Below are 22,290 nucleotides of genomic sequence, written 5' to 3' on the forward strand. Positions count from 1 at the left end.
AAATTCACACTTATAAATACAAGAATTTATTTGTAATAAAAAAAATTTCTGAGTATTCTGTAAATTAAAATTCTGGGTTAAATGAACAACCTACCTTTAATAATTCTTTGTGCATCTCTAAGTAAAATTAAATCACACTGCAGCAAAACATTTAAAGTGAGCAAATTCTGACAGTGATTTTGCAAGAGATTTTATTCTGAAATAAACCAAGCCACCACTGTTTGGAGAAAAAAAAAAATCTCTCTCAGTGGAAACCTACAGAGGAAAAAACCGTAACCACCAATTTTCAGAAGTGAGGGAAAATTGAAACTGTTACAATTATTTAAGGGAGGACATTTTGTCAGCTTCCACGGAACATGGTGCAGAGAACCTCATGCTGTGCGGTTTGATGTTTTGCTACAGATTCAGTGTAGCAAAGTAGGTCTGGAAACACAGCAAGGCCAGGTAGAAAATAAAAAATAAACGTCAAGCTGCAATGTCTCTTCAGGAATGAGTTCATGTTTCCACATATAGACTGAATTTGTAGATAAAACAAGTCACTAAACTTACCCTCAGTGAAACCCATTACTCCTGTCTGGATTCCTGCCTCCTACACGTGATCTGCAGATCGTGCTGTGTCAGATACCCGATGGTAACACACAAACAGCTGCTTAAAACCCTCTCGTGCATAAACATAAGCAACCAAGGAGAGAACAAAATGGAGAAAAGCATGAACAAACCTTCAAAGTTCAGCTTAATTTTTATTTGGCAGTAAATAAAAATCACTGTGGCATTATTCTACAAGATGATCGGCCAGAGCGTAATTTTTGGTTAGGTGGCCATTGGATTACAAGCGAAATCAAAAACTGTCACTGTACGTTTTCAATACACAGACAATCCAGAGCCATTAGTTTGTTACTATTTCTGTCTGCATTGCAGGCAAGGCTGCAGTTACAGAATCAGATTAGAGAATTCCCCATGACATACATTCATTTGGAAATGAGATTTCACGTAAGTGGAAGGTAACTACAAGTTGGAGATCACAGCAGCATCGGTGTTCGTTCCTTTCTGCAGTAGAAACCATATTACCATCTTAAATTAGTATATCAGAAGTTCATGTAACAAGCAGAATGTCACCTTAACTAAAGGGTAAAAAGATTTTGCAAGTTCGCAACAATTAAAACATTTTTTTCCCCCCTCTGTTTCCCTAAGGCGCTTTTTAAACAAGTAAAAATAAATTTATGGGAAACGTTTAGTATGCTGCGTCTGAAAAATAATTTATTTGCATATCAAAAAAATCTACCAATTTTCCCTTCTGCAACACTGCAGATATAAAAAAAAAATAAAATCTAACTATTATTCTTAGTAGTATTTCATATTGTTATAAAAATTTGGCATACTTCATTCCAGCCAGTAAGTACAACATGAACAATATAGGAAAAGTAATGAAGATTTTGAAGTCAGTATTTTATTTTGGCACGCTTTGTAAGTATTAAATAAGCTATCATCTTTCTGTGCTACTACTTCATGTTTAAAGATCAAATGGTATTTTTGGACAGCAGTTACGTTCCAACTTTTGACTACTATAGCAAATGCTAATACGTATTTCAAAAAGGCTTTGTATCAGGTATTTCAAGGTGTCTAACACACATTTTGAAATGTACATGCATTTTGAAATGCAAATTTTCACTACTCATTGAGGTAAACAGGAAAAAAGATGCACCGAAAATGACCGAGAGGGATCTCAGACAAAGGGACAATCCTGAATTCTCTCTTCAGGCGAAAACATCAAAACACAAAGAGGAATTTTGCCAGAGAAATTAATTCCTAAAATAATTGTCACCCTTCAGATTTCCTTCAAATCAACGCTCTCACATCTCAGGGCAAAAAGGCAGCTGTGAATGAACAAGCAGGCAGAGGAACCTGAGCCCTCTGTAATGTACAGTCCTTACGAACCTCTCTAAGAGTTTAAGAGTTCCACATCTTTCTCCAGCCTAACGCCTCTTCACAGGCAAACAACCACCAAACGACAATCACGTAGGTCCACGAGTTACATATACAATTACAGTACAGTGACATCCACATTTCAGTAAAGTCAGCATAATTTACAGTCCAACTAGGCAAGAAGTGCGGAGGAAACCAATTCCTCAATCTTAGGATACAAAACGGTTTGCTGAAAACGTGAAGAGATCTTCTCCTGAGAGAAAATCAGCAAAGTAGAAAAAAAAAAAAAAATGAAATGCACCATCCTTGAATTTCATTTTGATGTGGCCTCTTCATCCTCGAATTCAACTAATGGAGCATGTCTGTCGGCCTGGGCACCTTCTTGGAAATTAACCTTTTTTATCACTCCTGCCTTTGGAGCCCTTATGGTGTGCTGCACGGAAACAGAGCGACAGTGAACCAGCAGAGCACTCTCCTTCCTCATTCTGCCCCCCTCAGCAAATAACAATACTACTCTTTGGTGCAATTAAAACAGAACACACTTAATTACTCCCTATGACACGGGTATATTTATTTTAAACCTCCTTTTAAAAATGTTATCCTAGTCCTTTTTCAAGTTTTATTTTGATGAGTATACCAAGGACAAAAAATGCTCTATTATATTTTGAAGTATGAAAAGCAGAATATTATTTTACTTCAGTAATACTTTTTGTTATTAAATACCAGGCAGAAATAATACAGTTTTAGTCCAAAATGTTAATCATAGAGCAGCCTTGTTCCCTTAGGAGGAATCTGCAGATTTACTAATGATATTTTCGTTTGCTGGCCAGGAGGGGTCTTTATTGAACAGGTATTTGGCAAAATCCAGATGAAATACAAATACAGCTACTAGTGAGAGCAAAGGAGGAGCATGTTTAGGTGCCAATTTCCAAATTGGTCTACTTGCTATTGCATCAGGTTAGTCTTCCACTGAAGTTTTATTTCTTGGTAGTTTTCCACATAAGGTTAGTCTAAAATCAAAATATTTAATATTGGATATTAAATCCTCACATCTAAGCAAGGATTCATTTAAATAATAATTTGCTTTATAAATTTTTACTTTTTATATTTCAATAGCACTGAAAAAGAGAACAACTCAAAATGTCAGTCTGAGGTATCAGCTGGGAAGGCACAAACATTTAGCATCCAACTGCAAATAATTTCAGGTGTAATTTTTTTAGGACACAGTTGTTGTCTTTCATGTATTTTTAGTGTAATTCATAAAAGGACATGATAAGGGAAAGCAAACCTTCTCAACAATATTAATTTTGCTACCACAAACGGAAGTTTAAAATAAACTAATAGCTAAACCAAACCAGTTCAGACTACAAAAGCTGTAGTTCAAGCAATCTGACCCGTGGTCAAGCAACTTTGTCAAGACACAAAGACCAAATGCTAGACCACTGAAGGTCAGTGCTGCTTGGACAATTACAAAGAATCTTTAGTGTACGCCTGGTAAAACTTCATGTAAATCATAATAAAAATATTACGAATAAAAAGAAAAATCCTCGGCATATTTACAAGGCCTCCATTAGCTAAATTTCTGCATGAAGGGACTGCAGACATAATATACGCTTATATCACAGTGAGCAAGAGAGACACCTGGACAGTTTTCTGCTAGAAAAATGAAAGGAGAAGAGAGCAGGGTTGACAAAGCTAACCAAATCAATGTTAAAACATCTGCAGAGTACCATGGATTACATAATCATCATTTGTTAATAACAGCAAATATAATCCTCTCAAATCCGCTCAGACATAACACTTGTTCGACAGCACATGAAGTGATACTGACGTCTACAAGTTACAGTCTGCACCATAATTCAATAATCAGACAGAAGTGATTAAATTCTGACCAGAATTTTATTTTCTCAGTAATTAAATCCTTTTATATGTTACTTACCTCCATTTTCATCGCTATCATAACCATTAGAGGGTCTCCAATCTGAACCTTATCCCCTGCTTTCACAAACACCTACAATTCAAGAGAAAATTGCGAAAAAAACATGCATGTGTCTACCATTAAAAATCATCAGATGAATCTTGGCTAGCACCACCCACTGGATGACTGTAGACAGCCTCGTATCTTTAGTATTGTTGAACTGAGTATCTGAGCTCCCTAGATAATACTCTAGGGAACTCAGAGGCTACCAAAGGAGGGTCAGCAGCAGGTAACAGGATGACCAGGAACCATTTATGTATCAAAGAAGCAGCTCTAGGAGAGTCAGCAGATCTTGTACCTTTTCCGGGCTTAAGAGCTTCTACTTCAAGAAAATGCAAAAATCTCTTCCTAGAGCCAGTCCCGAAAGCTGTTTTTAAAACAGAATCCAGAAAGATTGCCAGAACCACCTAGTTTTTCTACAATAACTGATTTAGAGTATTCATTCAATATGTGAGAGATGTATGTTCAGTCTACTCCACCCTCTGAAAGAGTTCATGCCTTTTTACTGCTGACAGAAGCCTTTACTAAACTCTCCTGGAAATCTCTCTGTCGCTGTACCAAGAAATACACAAGACTTGCTGAGCTAAAGAAAAAGAAACAAAACTAGAAACAGAAGCAGAAAAACACACAGCTTGAAAAAAAAAGGCATTTCTGAATATTTCTTTTTTTTGCCAGTGTATCAAGCATCTCCCTCTTTTGGTTAGACGAAATGGATCAAACAGCCTGTAACACTGCAGGGAACTCCCACTTAGAAAGAAATTAAGATGAAGAAAAAATTATTGAAGCAGTAGGATTAGTTAAATATTCAGAACTTCCAGAGCTCTAGAAAAAGGAGACTGAAAAACTCTTGGGTTGCTGCTGAAAAATCTCTCCTATCAGGAGAAGTTGCGCAGCATTGGCGCTTCTGGCCCTGATTCTTTCCTGGCAGTACAGAAGTAATCACCATTTTTGGAAGAGTGAACCTGGATATACATTGGAGAATTCATTTCCTACCCGTTTTTCTACAATTACCTTTTCAACTGTGCCTGTCATGGGCGCTACAGCACCGCTCTGCACTCCCACTGAGCTCACTGCAGACAAGTACTTGGGTACAGGAAGGCCGATCTGAGCGCTGCCTTCCTGCAGGCATAAAATCAATGGCATTTAAGTTAAGAACATAAAAGTAATATCACTAGTAGACATGCTGCATACCTGGGAAGAACAGACCCAGCTTTAGGTAAATCAGTCAACCCTTTTAGGTGGCAGGCTGCCGGGGCCAGCGCCGCAGAAGGCCTGTCGGCACGCCGACTACTTTGCCAACATCTAAGACCTGAAAAAGCCACTCCTGCAGCTGCTGAGGACCAGTAAGGAAGGACCTACCCCAGTGAAGAGGAGGCTCCACGTGGGCCCTTGTCCCAAACCCACACCCTCCCTACTCATGCAGCAACAGCACGGAAGGTTTTACAAAAAGAGGTAAAGGCTGTTCGTGTAAGGGGTGAGCAGGTCACTGCAACAAGTTAAGAAAGACACTGGCATCTTTGTTGCCTGTTATCAGCAGGAGCATTTCACAATCCAACAGATTCAGCGTTGAGCTTAGCAAAAATTCTCACCGTCACTCAAAATGCCAATTCCTCTCAGACTTGCTACCCAGAGTTTTCCAAAACTCTTTCTCTGTGACGTCCTAAAACTCCTGTGATTTCTCCTAGACCCCCCTCAGACTCCAGTCTGGTACCACAGGAAAACTGAGCTTTGCCATTCCAGCACAAGATATTTTGGCCTCATCACTGGAGCAGCGCAGTTTTCACTGCGTTCTGCCGAAAGCCTTAACAGGCTGAGAGCCAGAGGTTAATTACTGAGGCTAATACATAATAATTTACTCATTACATTTTTATGGAGTTACTTTAAGGCTATGTAATGTTTTTAACTGCAAATAAAAAATTACCAGCCTAATAATGCAAATTAGGATACCTCACCTCCTCCTTCGCAAGTCATTTTTATGGCATTTATTATTCATGCAACGCAGATAATGCCACAGTAACTCATAATTCCGATTTTTTAATATTAGCTGAAGTTACCCTTCCTCAGACCAATACTGATGTCTTTCTTGTCATTTAATATTAAAAACTAAATACACTGAAATAAAAATATCGGTTACAAGCACTTTCCAATAATTACCAGTGCAAAGCAATTGCTACTGTACTATGACAAACTTAGATACTTGACCATCTAAATATTTTGTGTTCCCCCTCCCACACCATTATTTGCAATTCAGACTCACCTATTTGTATTTTATCTTTCTAAAAGTAATTCATTTTCTCACTCACTGGCCATAAGCAACCAACTTCTAATTATAGCTATAAAAAGTATCACACCATTATGGGCCAATGTAAGAATTTGAAATTATGATTCTCTTTCACATTCTCTTGCAATTTTTATTGTTCGTTTACAGGGATAAAACTCTCAAAATTTTATACTCATGATAAAAAAGAAATAAACTTTACCGGAAAGAAGAGATAAATGGTGTTGTCCAAAATGACCAATTTGGACTTACACACTGTTCCATTTACTGAAGACCTCAAGTAAACTGAATCACCTTCCTTGAAGATATCTCCAGAAACCAGGAACGTTTTATCTTGAATCTGAAATTTAAATGCTTTATAAGGACAAAGCCTAACTCTTCATGAACTATAATATGACAAACCAAGAGTTAGTATTGTAGTATACACTCATAACCTGTGATTCTTCACAGTTAATTCTGGGCATTTCTTTTAAAAAAATCTTATAAAATATGTATCCTTTACTTTTCAAACAACTGAATGTATTCTATATCAGATGTTACCAGCTCAGAAAATTAGCCAATATCCTCTGCAAGGCCACTTTTTATCACACACTATGCAATTGCACTCAAATACAAAAGAATATTATTTCTCAGGAGAACAAAACCAAAACCCAGACTATTCTGTTTAGTGATGCTACCGAATCCAATATTGACTTTCTTCAAACTGAAAAATCCATACTATTCACCTCACATCACAAGTTTCCACAACGCTTTCCAAAAGACAAGTAACTTCCTTGCTCTTGGAAGCTTAATAATACAAAACCTGCAATATATTCAAGTAAACCTACAAAGGAGCAGAGCAGTAATGGAGACAGTGTCAGACACCAAAACTTCAAAAGAAGGACCAAATTGCACGGTGATTTATTTGTAAGCAACCCTTCCGACTACATCAGTGGAAACTACACCTTTCCCACAACTTCAGAATATAAAAGCAGTAAGAACATGAACATAAGGGTATCACATTTAACCGATACCTCTAGTTTTACGTCTAAGTGAGCAAAGAATCAGAGACTTGCTAGTCTTTCAGGATGTTACGAGATCAAACTCAGTCTTCCATTTATACAGCTGCATACTGCTTTTTCCACTGAATGAAGACCTTATAAGGACCTTGTAAGGATACTCCCTATCTGATCCCTGAGAAAAAAAAATAACCCTTCGATCGGTCGGTATCCTGAGCAGGGGTGCAGATCAGGAGAGCACCCTGGGCAGTGCTGCTAGTGCTCGCCAGACCCACAGCCCAGGAGCTGACTGACCTCAGGACAGGGTGTGTAGCGCTCCAGGGGCACTGTCCTCCTTATGATCCACTCCTGATTCCATTTCTCCACCCCTTACCTCCAGATTCTCTCCCTTTCCATCTCAACCCCCACTCCACCTTCTTCCCTGGAAGTCTACATTCTTGAACTTCCCCTCCCCAAAAGGCCTCGCTCTGTTTTAATCTTTTGCTGATGTCACTATACAAAATAAGCCTGAAATATAAAAGCTTTCCTGCATTATGTAGGTAATCAATACACTCAGAATAACCTGGGTATTCTTGAGGGATGTGGGTTGTCTCAATATTCAATCAGGAGAAATAAGGGTATAAGGGTTTGAGTTACCCAACGCAGGGTCATACACATGAAAGCACAATCATTTTCTCACTATTTTTCTAGTACACTCATGTCTACAGACTAAGCAGTTTATAAATACAGACTTGTTCTCGTAATTCTCCCTTTCTGAATATTGTAAACAAGAAGCTGAACTGCCCAGAGGCTCCATTCTCAAGCATGCAACCATTTTGGGCGCTAGATGTAAAACCCATCCAACTCTAGGTGACAACACTCAGCAAAATACAACCTCCCCAAGCCACAATTAAGAAACTATCACACATGCACACACACAAAAATAAAAATCTATGTTTAAAGCATCTTGAGTTGTACCCTGTAGGATCTCTGTAGCATAGAAATAGACAATTCTATGTAACATCATTCAATTATTTAAGCAGTAGGCTTACTACTCTCATCATTCCTCATCTCATTTGCTAATCATTTTCCAATTTCCATCTTCCAAAAAAACAAAAGAAGAAAAAAAGTTTTATCTTACAGATAATGCTCTAGAAAGCTTTTATTTATCCCACAGGAGATCCAACTCATGCACAAAATAAGGAAGGAACCCTGTGAAAAAAATGTCTTTTTAAACGCAAATTTATATCTAACTTCCAATCGTTTAGAAAGACAAATTTAAGGAAGGGAAAAATAAAGAGTAAGATCTTTAAATACTGGGAAAATAAATGCTTTTCTTAGATTTATTTTCAGAAGCATTTTAGTAGATCTTCCACGCCTATCAGGCATCTAGAAAATATAATTTCAGGCCAAAATAACAGTCTACAACAATGACTTCAAGCAAAACAAAAACAGACTCTTGTATTGGTAATTGCTAAACAACTTTAGTAACAGTTAATTCCAAGAGAAGTCTACAGGAAACTAATTCATCTTTTATCTAACAAAGTATCTGAAAAAAAATTAGACTTGTACCTGCATCCTGTAAGACCCTTCTTGATTGTAACTTACAGCTACATCCACAACTGTTTAATGAAACAAAATATGTATATGTAAGTTCACTTAATTATAGGATCTACAGAAAAATGACATATAAACAATATTTAGTCTACTTTTTTTGTTTAAAAAAAAAAAAGGCCTACTAATACTAAGAAAAGAACAAGTAGTTCAGGTAGTGCATACTGTAGATTTCATACTGAATTCTAGATAATTTGGTCTTCAAACATGAACACCTGAAGTTATGCTCTGAAATTTGTACTTAGTTACCTGGACAGGGAACAGATTTTAGATGGGAAGAAGTGTCGAATACTGTCACACCAAAGTGAAATTTAAAAAAAAAAAAAAAGAAGGATCAATGGCACTCAGCTCTTCTAAAAATCTCAACCTCATTCATTTAAATGATGAACATTAGTAGTGTCGTTTGATTTTGGGTTATATCTAACAGCGTGGATTAATCATGCAATTCTGTGAATCCCCTGCTTAAACTGCATAAAACTATCTCCGCTCCCTCCACACACTTTTTTATTAACTTACCGTTTTCCCCATCCAGCAGAGACAGTTTTCTTGTATAACATATATTTATTCTTCTACCACTGCTGGATGCAAATGGCGAGAATTTATCTAAAACACAAAACACACAGATAAGTTACTTTCATTCTACCTTGGCAAAACACAATACTCAAAACCTACACCATAAAACCACTGTCCTACTATTACAACCACCATACATCTATACTGCACATAAAAGACTGGGAAACCACTCTACTAAATAGTGACAATCCCTCACTCAAGCTTCAATGCTGAATAAACTGACGCTGTGTAACCCACAAAAAACCACGCCACCACCAACAGCACTTACTAAGGCGGCTGACATCGACTGTTCTGCACAAACACATCCTTGAACAGCACAAGAAATCACAGGCATTCAGCTGCAACACAGCAGATATAGATTAACCTTCAGGTGAAGGTTCCAACTGTAAGAGTAGTCAAAAGTGGCAGCAAATAGCCTAGGGAGACTCAGAGGTTTTCTATTACTAGTTTTTGAGGATGGAACAGATACACAGGTATCAGATACTGCCTGAGGAGCCCATCATCTCTTGAAGCAGGGGAACAGCGTATGAGTCTTTCCAACCCCACTCTCTCACGTTTCCAGGACAGCTAAAGCAGAGGAGGAAGGAAAACTACCAAGACCGTTGGCAGCATATCTTAGATTCGTATGAAGTTTTTGTTAACAGTGATTACACGCCCCACTGGAGCCATTACAGTGTCACAGCTCAAGAACATCCAGCTCCTGGAGTCCTGTTCATTCCATTAAACCATCCCGTCCCTCCCCGTCCTAGCAGAGTCAATTTTATCTCTGAAGACCTTGGGTCAACCGTAGAAGTAATCTGACAGATCCTCGCTGTTTACGCTTCTAAAGAGCAAAGAGTACCCAGTGACGCTGGTGATGGACCCCAAGGTCTCTCAGATAGCAGCCGTCTGAAGCGCTGAGGGAAGGAGCCTGCACGTTACAGCGGTGATATATTCAATAGCTGTCCCTTAGCACAAGTCCTAGCCTGCTCCGCGTCTAAATATCTGACAATGCCAGAATACAGAACCCTGAGCAGGCCCAAAGTATGGCAAAAAGCATGCAAATTAAATAACTGCACATGAGCTCACAGCACTGTCTCATCGAGTCACAAGTAAAATAAAACAAAAGAATGATCTTACCATCTGACTGCTCTCTAAAAGCATCTGTTCGCATTTTCTCTTTCAGTATGAGTCCTAGAGCTGCCTGACACATAACTTCATGTGGGGTTGCCTTTTTGGTTGGAAATAATTCATCATGGTGTTGAGGAATGAAATTGGTGTGCACATTTCCAGCCTCAAACTGTGGGTGTCCTGACAGCCTCAGTAAGAAATCAATATTAGTGCTTAATCCTACAATCTGTAAAAAAAAAGAAGCACTTTGCTAAACTGAAATGAAGTTATATATGAACAGACTGTGTTTCTGCTCATCTCATGCATAAATGATAGATGAATATTTCTTCAGGCAGCTCCATCAAAACACAATGTTTATCGATAAAATGTAACTGGTCTGTTTTATTATGAATTAAACCATTGCTTTTAAAAAATAAAAATAAAAAATAAAAAAATTCAAAAATTCAAAAAATAGGAAAAAAACCCAAAAAAATCAAAAATAGCAACTTTCACAAAAGCACTCTGTTTTCAAAATGCTACGCTTGTCCACTGTGAAGTCAAAGTTTATGAGCAGTAGTAATGGGAGGTAACTCAGGAAAAAACAAGTGTTTCGGAAAATGCTGCTTTTGAGTATTTCAAAGAGCATTCCTCACTGAATACTAAGTAGTTACAACAATTTCAGCTACTCCATAATAGCAAAAAATGGGAACAGTGACTTTTACAAATTTACTACATACTATCCATTTCCTGTACTGCAAAATACCTAAGCAAACAACATGAAAATAGACAAAACTGTTCTGGAGAAACCAGTGAAACTGGTAAACTATACTGTGCTGTCAATATTTATTGACAGAACTACTAAGAATACCCCGAGAACACCCAAAGGGAATTATTTTATCTCTTTCACTGGCAATAATCTTCATTTTTAGCCAAAACAACAGCAGGCCAAACATTTTTAGCATCTCAATCATGTTTATGTTGTTAATTGAAAAGTGTAAATTAATTCTGCACAAATCATATTCAGTCTCACCTCAAGTCAAACGTTCTGAATTCCACTTTCGAAAACAGATACAATATCTGCAGTTTTTATAGGGGGGAAAACGGATCATTTCTTAAAAAGAACCAACAGCATTAAAAATTCTCCATATTTCTTTAACTAAAAAGTCTAAAAAATGTATAGTCTAAAAAAATCTAACTGTAAAATAAATTCTTATGAACCAGAAATTACACACAAACATCATCTGATACAAATTCCAACTACAAATTCTTTTAAGTTTGAGGAAGCTCACAGTACAATTGAAAAAGTCAGTTTAGCTTTACTCTTCTGCAAAGTCCCAGCTGCTTCATTCAACTGCAGACATCACAAATGTACGAAAAATCTGTGTAAAACTAGACTTCGCACTTATCTCCATCCTCTCCACCAATAAAAACAGTTTGCAAATTAGGAAAAAAATACAGCTGCCACAAACATATTAGGAATCTGAAATGGTAGCAGCGATGCAGGATCCCCCTTAGAAACCACTTTTGTTTGACCGTAATATTTTATCTACATTTTGTCAGCCCAAGACATTCCCAAAGTTAGCTCAAGATCCGAACACACACGGGGTTCCTTCTACTTACATTATATTGATGCAAACTGTAGCGCAACTTTCGCAGTGCGGCTTGACGATCCTCAGCCCAGACAACGAGCTTAGCAATCATTGGATCATAATGAACAGAGACCTCGTCACCTAGAACAGATTAAAATTGTGGGACTCAAAGAAAGAAAGGATTGTCTCAACATCACAAAGACTCGTAGTTGGAACTCCAAGGCTTATCGCAATAAACTGCTGCTGTAGGAATTAACCAACTTTCTACAACATTAGTAGCGACTAACACCTGCGAGGCCTTGAGTATGGCTTGGACAGGAGGCCTTTTGCAATGTTCTGCGAGAGAATATGGTGAAGCATCGCAGACACAGCAGTAATTCAGCAAGGAACTGACACACTGTTGCACAGGAGTCTAGATAACAGGGACTGCTCATGAGCACCTACATAATGAAGCAGGAACTCCACTGTCAGTAAGAGAGCAGCCACCTGGCCATCTGTTTTGAACCCGCCTTGTAGTCCCCAGCTCAGAATTTCTGAGCTAAACGTGAAAAGTAGACAGCGAGGAAGACTACAAGCCTTCCTCCAGAAGACCCCGGCCCACAACCACCAGACGGCAGCGCGCCTATGGCAAGAGGAGGACACTTATCACGCCTAGTTCCCGTGAAAAGGTGGAGAAAAGACAGGGACAATGGGAATAAAAGAAGTGCAGACCAGCACCTAGTCGGAATATTCCCCCACCGATGATGTTAGACCTGTGGGATGCTGCTGGACTCTGCGGTGGTATTGGTTTCTTCTGCTTTTGTCTTTCTCTTTCCCCTCTCCCACTCCCTTCCCTCTCTCTCTCTCTGCACTTAAAGAATAAATACTCAAACCAAAACACATTGACTTCGTTTGTGTCTTAAGTTCACCTCTGGGATCGTTGTAGCTCGACCAAGTAGAACTCAGGACGATACAAAATCAAATGCTCTAACACTAAGCCAAATATTTCTGAAAGCTGCTAGTGCACAGCACTGCACATCTTACGGCACTGAACTCTGACACAACCCATGGCCGCATTTCTCTATGTCCTTAAAGAACATTAATCCTTAATGACGAGACCCTGGCTTTTCAACTCGAAGGACAACTTCAGTGCAGACTTTTGTAGAGGTAACATCACTCAAATTCCGTTTTCCTTGTTGCAATCAGAATGCAGGATTGATAAATTGTGATGAGAATATAATCAGCATGATCCAAGGGAGAATAATTTGGATACAGGTAAATAAAGAGGTAAATAAAACATTCAGTGACGACTCAAACTACACGGACAATCCCAAGAATAATTCCTTAGAGACCTGACTTTGTAACAACACCTTGTCAGACAAAATTTTATAGACCAAAGAAGGAAATGATTACAAAGAAAAGCTTTTGATGTTAAATATTTGATTATGCCACTGCCTTCACTTTTACCTTGTCTGACTCCAGTTTCTATCCTGGTGAAACGATCGGGTGGTGGAGTGGATAAGTGCAACAACGGCCCAGCCCCTGGCATAAAGTTATTATTAGGGTCTTCAGCATATATCCTAGCTTCAAATGCATGACCCCGGAGAAGAATCTCTTCCTGCATTAGGGGAATCTTCTCTCCTGCTGCAACCTGAAAGCAATAGGTTTTTTGTTTAATGTGAGATCAATATTCTGGAGTGCCTAATGTATGAAATATTAAATATCTTTCTTTCAACCAGGAACAACTAAAATTCATGCTAAAAAAAGCACAAGGAGAAAAAAAAAGCTGTAGGTCATAAAACGCTAATTCTGAAGCTCCTTTTCTCTGGGAGTCACAAATCAAAGGATTTTAAATTATTATTGTGTAAATTGACCTACTAATATTTCACATAGCTAAAACATAATGGAAAAAGAGCCTATTTTTTTCTCCATGAGATTTTGTTGGAGAACAAATTGCTTCAAAAGCAGATAATGAAAAGGATTACTGTCAGCCAGTGCTACTGGCATACACTGTTGATTCTTCTGTACATTCTGTGGGACCTCAACATTTCAGGGAATGTTTTTCTAAGGGGATTTGTAACAACTTAAGAACCTTTAATGGAGAAGGAAAAAACATTTTATTACTCAAAGGAACTCACGTTACAATTACAGGAATAATAAACACCAGCAACACACCAGTTTGAGACTGAAAAACACAGGGCTTTTTGGGACTAAATAACAAGAAACCTGCTGCAGCTAATCACAGAGGAGACCCTTAACCAGGAAGCTACACAATTTCCATCTACATGGGAAAACACCAGTTTCGATTACAAATTTTGTAGCAACATTTCATTTGAAGTGTCAGGGGTTTTCCATACTCCGCATTCTGCCACCAAACTATGGATTCTGGCAGAGACACCCGAACGCAACTTAGTCTTCAAAGAAAGGGCAGTACCACACAGATTTAACAAAAATAGTCTCTCCAAGACCTGATAGACATTTTTTATCTATTGACTCATTAAGCCACATGCCAAGGCCACTGAACCTTTCCCCCTTATCTTCCAGTATTGTCTGAACACCAAGGTCACGGGTTTGATCCCTGTTCGGTCCCCGTGAGTTGCCTGATCTAGTTGAGAGGCGTCCCTGCCCATGACAGGGAGGTTGGATTAAATGATCTCCAAGGTCCCTTCCAGCCTAGGCCATTCTGTGATTCTATGATCCCTGTTCCAACTCAAGACTCAATTTTTGTTTGAGACCAGGAAGCCAAAAGTTCCCCGTCTTTGCATCAGCATTTGCCATTTCCGTTTTCTTTCTGTTTACACTGAACACTCCCCTACCCGTTCTACTTAAGCTCAGTGCGTGCTGCTGTCCTCACTTTTGGATTTATCTAACCAGAATTGTTTTTCATTGCTAGTTCCATAAGGTCCAAAACTTCCTGTTATCATTCGAATGTGTGAGTAATCTCTCTGCAAATTGGGTGTGTGAGGAAGTAGGCTGTTTTCCAGTCCACACAACTATACATTTATTTTAGAATGTGACTATACTGGTATAACATCAAACACATGTTTTTGTGAAGAGTTTTTCTTCTATGCCTGATCCAAGAATGATTTTTAGGCCAGGGATACATTTGAAATAGGTTTTTTTAAAAAAAATCAGTATGGCAAGGGAAAGATCAAGACCCTACTCCTTCTGCTTTTCACATTCTCTAGAACCTCTCTAAACAGACTTTTAAAAAATGCTTTTTCCTTACACAACTGGAAGACAACTCTGCTGGAATTCAGAGCATCTATACAATGCTCTACAATCAAATGCAGTAACATGAGATGTTCCTCTGGAGCCAAGGAAACTCTACCCTATTAGTTGAACAGGAGATGAGGATCTGAAAATCTGCCTCATCTCTCCCAGGCAGTATCAATGGGCAAGAGGAACTCCACGTGTGAAATCCAGTAACACTCACCCTAAGCTGCCACTCCACCAAGTCTGTTCCCGTGATCATCTCCGTAACTGGGTGCTCTACTTGCAGCCTGGTATTCATCTCCATGAAGTAAAAATTATGTTGGGAGTCCATAATAAATTCCACTGTTCCTGAAGCATTTAATAAAAGGGCACTTCACCAAAACAAGACTTTTTGTGAATGGAGTCCTAAGACACTTAATTCATTTCTGCCAGGACAAGGCTATTATTGCTAAATCAGATACACTGTGTTTCATTAAATTCTACACAAATTATATTAAAGGGTCAGACAACAGAGGTCAGCAAAACAGGAGGGTTGTTCCCCTGCACATTTACATACACTGCACTGTTTAGTAGTCATTTTCTTTCAAAGCGCTGCACTTCAGCAGAACTTTAAAAAGTGCATCCGGACTCATTAAAATACTATGAATATGCATAGGGTATTTAAATATTTTTTAAAAATAAGTATCCAAATAAAGCAGCAATACTTTTAGTAGGCTATTTTTTCAGCTGGGAAGTTGTGTGGACTTTACAGTCAGTGAGTTATGTTTTTCTTTTAAAGGCTTTACTGTTTGAGTATAAAGTATTACTCTCCAAAACTTGAAAGACAAATTATTTTCCCTTCCTCTGCTCAAACTTACTTAGGAACATTCATAATGCTCACTTTCCAACAACAATCTAGTTAATCTAGCTGATTATCTGCTCTGAATTTTTTTCTTTCTATTCTTCAGCTGCTATTGGTCTTGAGCTCAGGCCAGGTATGCTAATTTAAATTTGTAATTACATCGGAATCAACTACGTCATTACTTGCTTAAACCTCAACAAAATTGAGGGATGTGTGTCATTCCCTAAAACAATCAGATGCCATCTGCCATGAGACTTAAAGTCTTATTAAGTTAAAAGCACACCTCTAGAGCAGCCATGTCTCCACAGACTTACCTGCTCCCACATAATTCACTGCTTTAGCTGCTTTGACAGCAGCTTCTCCAAGTCTCCTCCGAACTTCAGGATTAATTCCGGGCTGTATATAATAATAATACAAAAGATTATAAATTGTCGTGAACTTTGGTGATATGAAACCTACTATGCATGAATATTTTGCGGTATTTAGCATCTGTAGTGAAATCCTTATCAAGGTTATACTTGAAATCTACGTAATTTCTCCCTGAGAATCATTTGCCTTAAGAAAGCAATTTCTTCCATTAGAACATTTTCCACAGCAAAATTAAATCAGGTTCTGAGAATTACAAATAAATTACTATCCGTTAAATAAATTTGATAGGGGTTGGCAATTACTTTAAAAATATGTCAGCTCGTAGTTCTAAGAACTTTCTGCTCACCCCTGGTGCCTCTTCAATGATCTTCTGATGTCTCCTTTGCACACTGCAGTCTCTTTCAAACAAATACACCGCATTGCCATGCTGGTCACCGAATACTTGGACTTCGACGTGCCTGTTCCATAATAATAAACCTTTCAACACATTTCAATAAAACCGCAATCCCGTGACTGACTTCATCCAAACAAACTTTCAACTTGTACACAGTCCTGTGCACTGCAACAGGGCTTATTACAGGTTTAAGTGTCTTGCCCTTTAATAGCCAAAAATGTAGAAATGAGGCTGCTACTGCACAGGATTTCAACTGGTTTAGACTTCCTCAATCCACTAAATGAAATGAGATTCTAAATCCCAGGTACTGCAGCCAAACTTCATAGGTCGTAGGATAAACGAGATAAATAGCTATAGGCCGCCACCTCTTCTTTAATTATTTTTTTTATAATGAAAGTAAAACCAGCAGCTCTGGCTCATAAATAAAATTATTTATTTCATCACACCATTTCAGAGGATAACTATTTGGTGGCTGAACTTCATTCTATGTATAAAACAAAAATCTGTCATGACTGTCATAATCCTCAGATGCTGGTAAAAAAAAAACTGTCCAGGAATTTACTGAGATTTTTCTCATGCCCCCCGCCCCCAGCAGAAGCAGGCCCTCAGTTTCTTTCCGATAATAACTCCTTTCTTTATAGCTTTAAAAAAAGCACATGTAAAAGTACAAAAATATCAAATTAACCTCTGTGAGAAGTTCTTTATTAAAAAAAAATCAGCTTAGTTTCACAGGGCAGGCATGTACTAAAGACCATCTCTTCCATTTTAAATATCAAAATAGAGAAAAAATAACTGACTAGTTTAGGACACCTGAGGGCAGCAGAAACACCCTGACAGCTTGACTCAGGTCTATAGTTTAAGTACTATGAAGTGACTTTCCTAGACAGAAATTGAGTTAAGAAAGATCACTCAAGAAAGAATATCACTGTCACTGAATGCCACTGCTGTGTCTCCCTAACAGCAGTATTTTAATTTTACCATTCAAAACAAAGACATCACAAGAAATCCAATACATAATAAACAGTTTTGAATAAATTAACACCGGCCACAGTGCAAATAAAACATAAAAGACCAATTTGTACCCTACTACTAAAAAACGTCATGTTTACTTAAGCATAGAATTAACATTACAGTGTTTATATTAAAACGTGTACTTCTTACCTTGGATTATCTACAAATTTCTCAATCAGCATTGCATCATCATTGAAAGACTTCTTTGCTTCTCTCCTAGCTGATTCTACTTGGTCCAGAAAATCCTTTTCTGAGTGAGCAATTCTCATGCCCTACAATAGAGGAAAAAACGTTTATCTAAACATCTAAAAACACAGTACACAATAAAAATCCTCATTACACACAAACAGCAAGAAAGGAGTTTAATAATAACACTTCTCCCTTCTTTCTTAAATTCTAGCAGAATTGTGTATCAGCTTCCAGTAAGATAATCTATGTGTCATAAGAAGTGTTAAAAAAAAAAGGTATTATCATTCCACTGACACAGATGAATGTAAAATTCAATTTTATTCTTAAATATCATAGAAATTTTCCAAGGTTGGCAGAGAAAAACTGATTTCATTACAAACCAAATACAGCTATTCCAGAAATAATATGAATTCCCTATCATGTCATTTTAATAGAAATTTATTTCAGAGTAAAAATCAGATTTAGACAGGGAATTTACCGTACATTAAAAAGTGTTAAGACACTACATACTTAAACGGTATTTTTAATCATTCCTTACACAGCATTCAAAAGTATTTAAAAAAAAAGTCATAGAAGCCATCACGAAGTTACAATTTTACACAAAACAAATCTATAGGACAACTCTTATGTGAATTACCTGAGATCCATTGAAATAAACAAAACTCTTCCAATTTATACCAGCTACTCACCTTGTGCCTGACTGCACAACAAAAGGAAATGAGATTTCATAGTGCTAGACTGGATGTTACTAATAAATTTGAACAAAAAGTATTTTTCCAATTGCTTTGTTTTCAGATTTCTTTTAGAATATTTCGTTACAGACACCAAGACATGACAACCACATGATGAACAGACCAGTTCCTTTACCTTTCCTCCACCTCCACGCACAGCTTTAATCATTACTGGATATCCTATTCTCTTGGCATGTTCCTTTAGACATTCATCTGATTGATCTTCTCCATGATAACCTTCAACAACAGGAACGCCAGCGGCAGACATTATAGCTTTGGAAGTGCTTTGACAGAACAGTTTTATGTTTAGAATGATAATAATATTTTTTTTTTCTTATTTTAAGCTCCAAATCTGTGTATGATCCCAAAGTTAATTCTCCTCACAAAAGTAGTTCCACTGACCTCAGCAGGACTACTTACGTAAGTGGATTAAATACAACTAGACTGTTAATTAATCAAATGCTTCAAAAAGAATTGTTTTTTCCCCAAACTCTCCACATAAAAGCAGCAGTCAGCTTCAGGCTTGCTGATCTTTCCTGTCCACATTACAAGAGGCTAAAACCTAATGTTTTCAAAATACAACACTGTACCCAACCAAAACTATATTTAAAGTTGTTACAAAGGCAAAACTCTTTTCATGACACAAGCTGGATTCACACCACCCATAAAACACTCAAGTATAACAACTCTTAACTTCAAATATGCATGCAAAACTAGCTAAATTACAGAGGTAATTTACTCTCACACTAGGAAGTGATAAAAAATTAATTCTCTGAAATTAACATTACACAGTTCATGTGTCAGTAATAACGTTATTTCCATATTCTTGATTTATACTTCATACCCTGGAAACATCCCTTTGATCTAAGTAACTAAGAATAAGATCCTCTGTGATGAACAAAACTCATCATCCCATTTTACACAAGCCACAATAACCCCTGATGATACGGCACTTCTTTTCCACTATTCTTTTGACCAACACAAAAGACATCGAGTCTGACTGCTGAACTCTGACCTGTGTAACACTGTGATTTTCCAGTTCTGGAAAACCAGAATCAGTTAGGTATTTAACTGCAAAAATCCTAATAACTCAACAATCTTGATTGTTCCTGCGTCTATAGAAATCCCACAATTCTAAATCTTATTTCTTTAAAGAAAGCCATAAAAAGACAATGAAAACTGACAAAATAAAACAATTTGGGAACAACTGGCCATTTGTTAGCCAAATGAGCTTTGCCGAACTGTAAACTGCATAACCAAGTAACAAAGCGGAAATAGATACCTCTTAATACCCATATCTCTGATAGCAGATGAAGGCGGACCTATGAAGATGATTCCCTCTTGCTTGCACAACTCTGCAAACTCTGTGTTTTCTGAGAGGAAACCATAACCTGGATGAATAGCCTAAAATAGAATAACGTTACCAGCCTATTTTTGTATCAGTTTAGCTTAGAAAACCCTGCAACTTCAGTAGAGGGCTAAGGAAACACAAGATGAAATGCCATGGATAAAAATGAAGTACTAAAGAGCACGGAAGTAATGGAAGATTTACCTGGGCTGCTGAGACCTTGGCCACCTGCATTATTTTCTCCATGGCCAAGTAACTCTGCTGTGAGGGTGCTGGACCAATGCAGTACGCCTCATCTGCCTGTTACAGGAAAAATACGTATAATGCAAACTGCAGAGAACAAAAAGCAAATTTAACTGAATTTCTGAGCTAATTATATTGTTTATGACACTGCTAGCATGCAGCAGTTTAAATCTCTGCCTCTTCTTCACAGAGAGGCTCAACGAGGTGAAACATACTCTGACTTTCTTGCCAAAATCAGAGTCTGTTCTCTAACCTCCAGTGGCTACTCTGGAGTTGGAACGCCAAACTTTAGGGCACTTTCCAGAAAACCGTCAGGTGCTGACACATAGGCTAGGCAAGCTTTTCACTCATTCAAGGAAAACTTGGAAGCAGCTCTACAGAGGTGAAAATTAACTGCATTAACACCTTTACTTTCACATTGAACTTGTTAATAAGAAATACTCTTGTGAATGAATGTTAACCACAACATTAACGAATATACTTCACCATTGCTACATGCATGGAATTTCTGTCTGCTTCACTATAAACTGCTACGGACTTCACACCCATTTTCTTTGCTGTTCGCATCACTCTGCATGCAATTTCTCCTCGGTTTGCAATCAGAACCTTTCCTATGGTGTGAACTCCTGTTTAAAAGGATGAAGCACAGTAAGCAGTTATAAGAATAACTATATCCTTAAAAACATTCCTGGAAATAAAGCATTTTTAAAATGTATATTTCTTTTTCATCATTTATAGAGTTTATGCATTTTTTCCAATGCTGAAAAAACGGACGCTTCACCCAAAAGCATTTCCATGTTAGTCCTGGACTGTTTTCCTTAGAGTCCTTATGCAGAAGTATGTTTAATTTAAGTATTTTTCTCTTTTTAGAATCCAATAAATACATGATAACCCTAAACCAGCACTTAAACATAAAAACTAATGCTTATACTTCTGCTGTGTACTTTCTGGACCAATCAGGAAACAATTAACACCTCTCATCCTCCCCAACACAAGCGATTCACATGTCTTTGAAGAGCGCTATTCCCCACTGACACACAGTCACTAAGAAATAACAAGACAGTAAAGTTTTTTTATTGGTACTGTTTGTTTTGGCTTTGTTTTTAAAAATAGTGACATACAAGCTTCTACTAAGCCTAAAGACAGCAGTTAAAACATGATAGAAATATAAGGCCAGCACAGCCAGAGACCTCACAGGCAGAACATATATTTTAAAACAACCTAACAACAGGATCAGTTTAAATTATTTTGCTAAATATTTATTTTCCTTCCTATGTTACTTAAATACCACTTAAAAAACAATTCTCACAGACTTCACGTTTGTATTGAAAAGGACTCAGAGGAAAACATCAAAAAAATAAATAGTTTTCATTGAGTATACATAAGTATAACAGATAAAATTATTCAGAACATTGTTTACACATAAAAGATGTTTCCTGTAAGACTCCTGTTTTCAAAAACTAGCCAAACACTGAACATTTATTTTAAAAACCCTACAGTTTTTCAGCAACAAGAGGTCTAAAGCTAATTGTAAAACCACTCAAATCACACGAGTAATTAAACCTAGTAGTAAAAGAAGTTAAACTTCATACCTATCGTTGAGGCCCATTTCACAAATCTCTGAATTTGGTTCCATTGCCTGTACAATTATAAACACACAGAAGTATTACAAAAGTAGCTCAGCTGCCTCTTCTTTTATTTTTGGGTGAGAGGAGAGCACTAACCCAGCTCTGTAGCTTTTGATACAACTACTGACACGGAACATTCGAGTACAACGAGGAAGGTTGCCCAAACTATTTACACAGAACATATTCAAGTACAGGGAAGGGTGTCCAAACTTCACCAGATCTCTCCTGAACTGTTTTAATTTAGACACAAAAGAAATTATCCCCTTGCTTTGCCAGCAGCATGCAAATTGAATAGTCAAAAGTTTTTAAACAAACACACT

At 37.6% G+C, this 22,290-nt stretch overlaps 1 protein-coding gene across 1 annotated transcript in view; it reads right to left on the bottom strand.

Annotated features, from left to right (window-relative positions):
• Positions 1-2,236: 2,236 nt before the first annotated feature.
• MCCC1 (methylcrotonoyl-CoA carboxylase 1 (alpha)) overlaps positions 2,237-22,290 on the bottom strand; it is a 20,580-nt gene continuing 526 nt past the window's right edge. The window contains exons 2-18 of the mRNA XM_009865249.1: positions 20,829-20,968; positions 20,304-20,399; positions 20,034-20,155; positions 18,888-19,035; positions 17,982-18,103; positions 16,773-16,884; positions 16,372-16,453; positions 15,437-15,564; positions 13,468-13,651; positions 12,053-12,162; positions 10,463-10,679; positions 9,287-9,373; positions 8,729-8,778; positions 6,382-6,519; positions 4,913-5,020; positions 3,863-3,934; positions 2,237-2,356 (exon numbers count right to left, since the gene is read on the bottom strand). Of these exons, the coding sequence (XP_009863551.1) occupies positions 2,237-2,356; positions 3,863-3,934; positions 4,913-5,020; positions 6,382-6,519; positions 8,729-8,778; positions 9,287-9,373; positions 10,463-10,679; positions 12,053-12,162; positions 13,468-13,651; positions 15,437-15,564; positions 16,372-16,453; positions 16,773-16,884; positions 17,982-18,103; positions 18,888-19,035; positions 20,034-20,155; positions 20,304-20,399; positions 20,829-20,968 (2,036 nt within the window). The remainder of the gene's footprint in view (positions 2,357-3,862; positions 3,935-4,912; positions 5,021-6,381; positions 6,520-8,728; positions 8,779-9,286; positions 9,374-10,462; positions 10,680-12,052; positions 12,163-13,467; positions 13,652-15,436; positions 15,565-16,371; positions 16,454-16,772; positions 16,885-17,981; positions 18,104-18,887; positions 19,036-20,033; positions 20,156-20,303; positions 20,400-20,828; positions 20,969-22,290) is intronic.

The sequence above is a fragment of the Apaloderma vittatum genome, unplaced genomic scaffold, assembly GCF_000703405.1.
Source record: "Apaloderma vittatum isolate BGI_N311 unplaced genomic scaffold, ASM70340v1 scaffold2622, whole genome shotgun sequence".
Classification (NCBI taxonomy): domain Eukaryota; kingdom Metazoa; phylum Chordata; class Aves; order Trogoniformes; family Trogonidae; genus Apaloderma; species Apaloderma vittatum.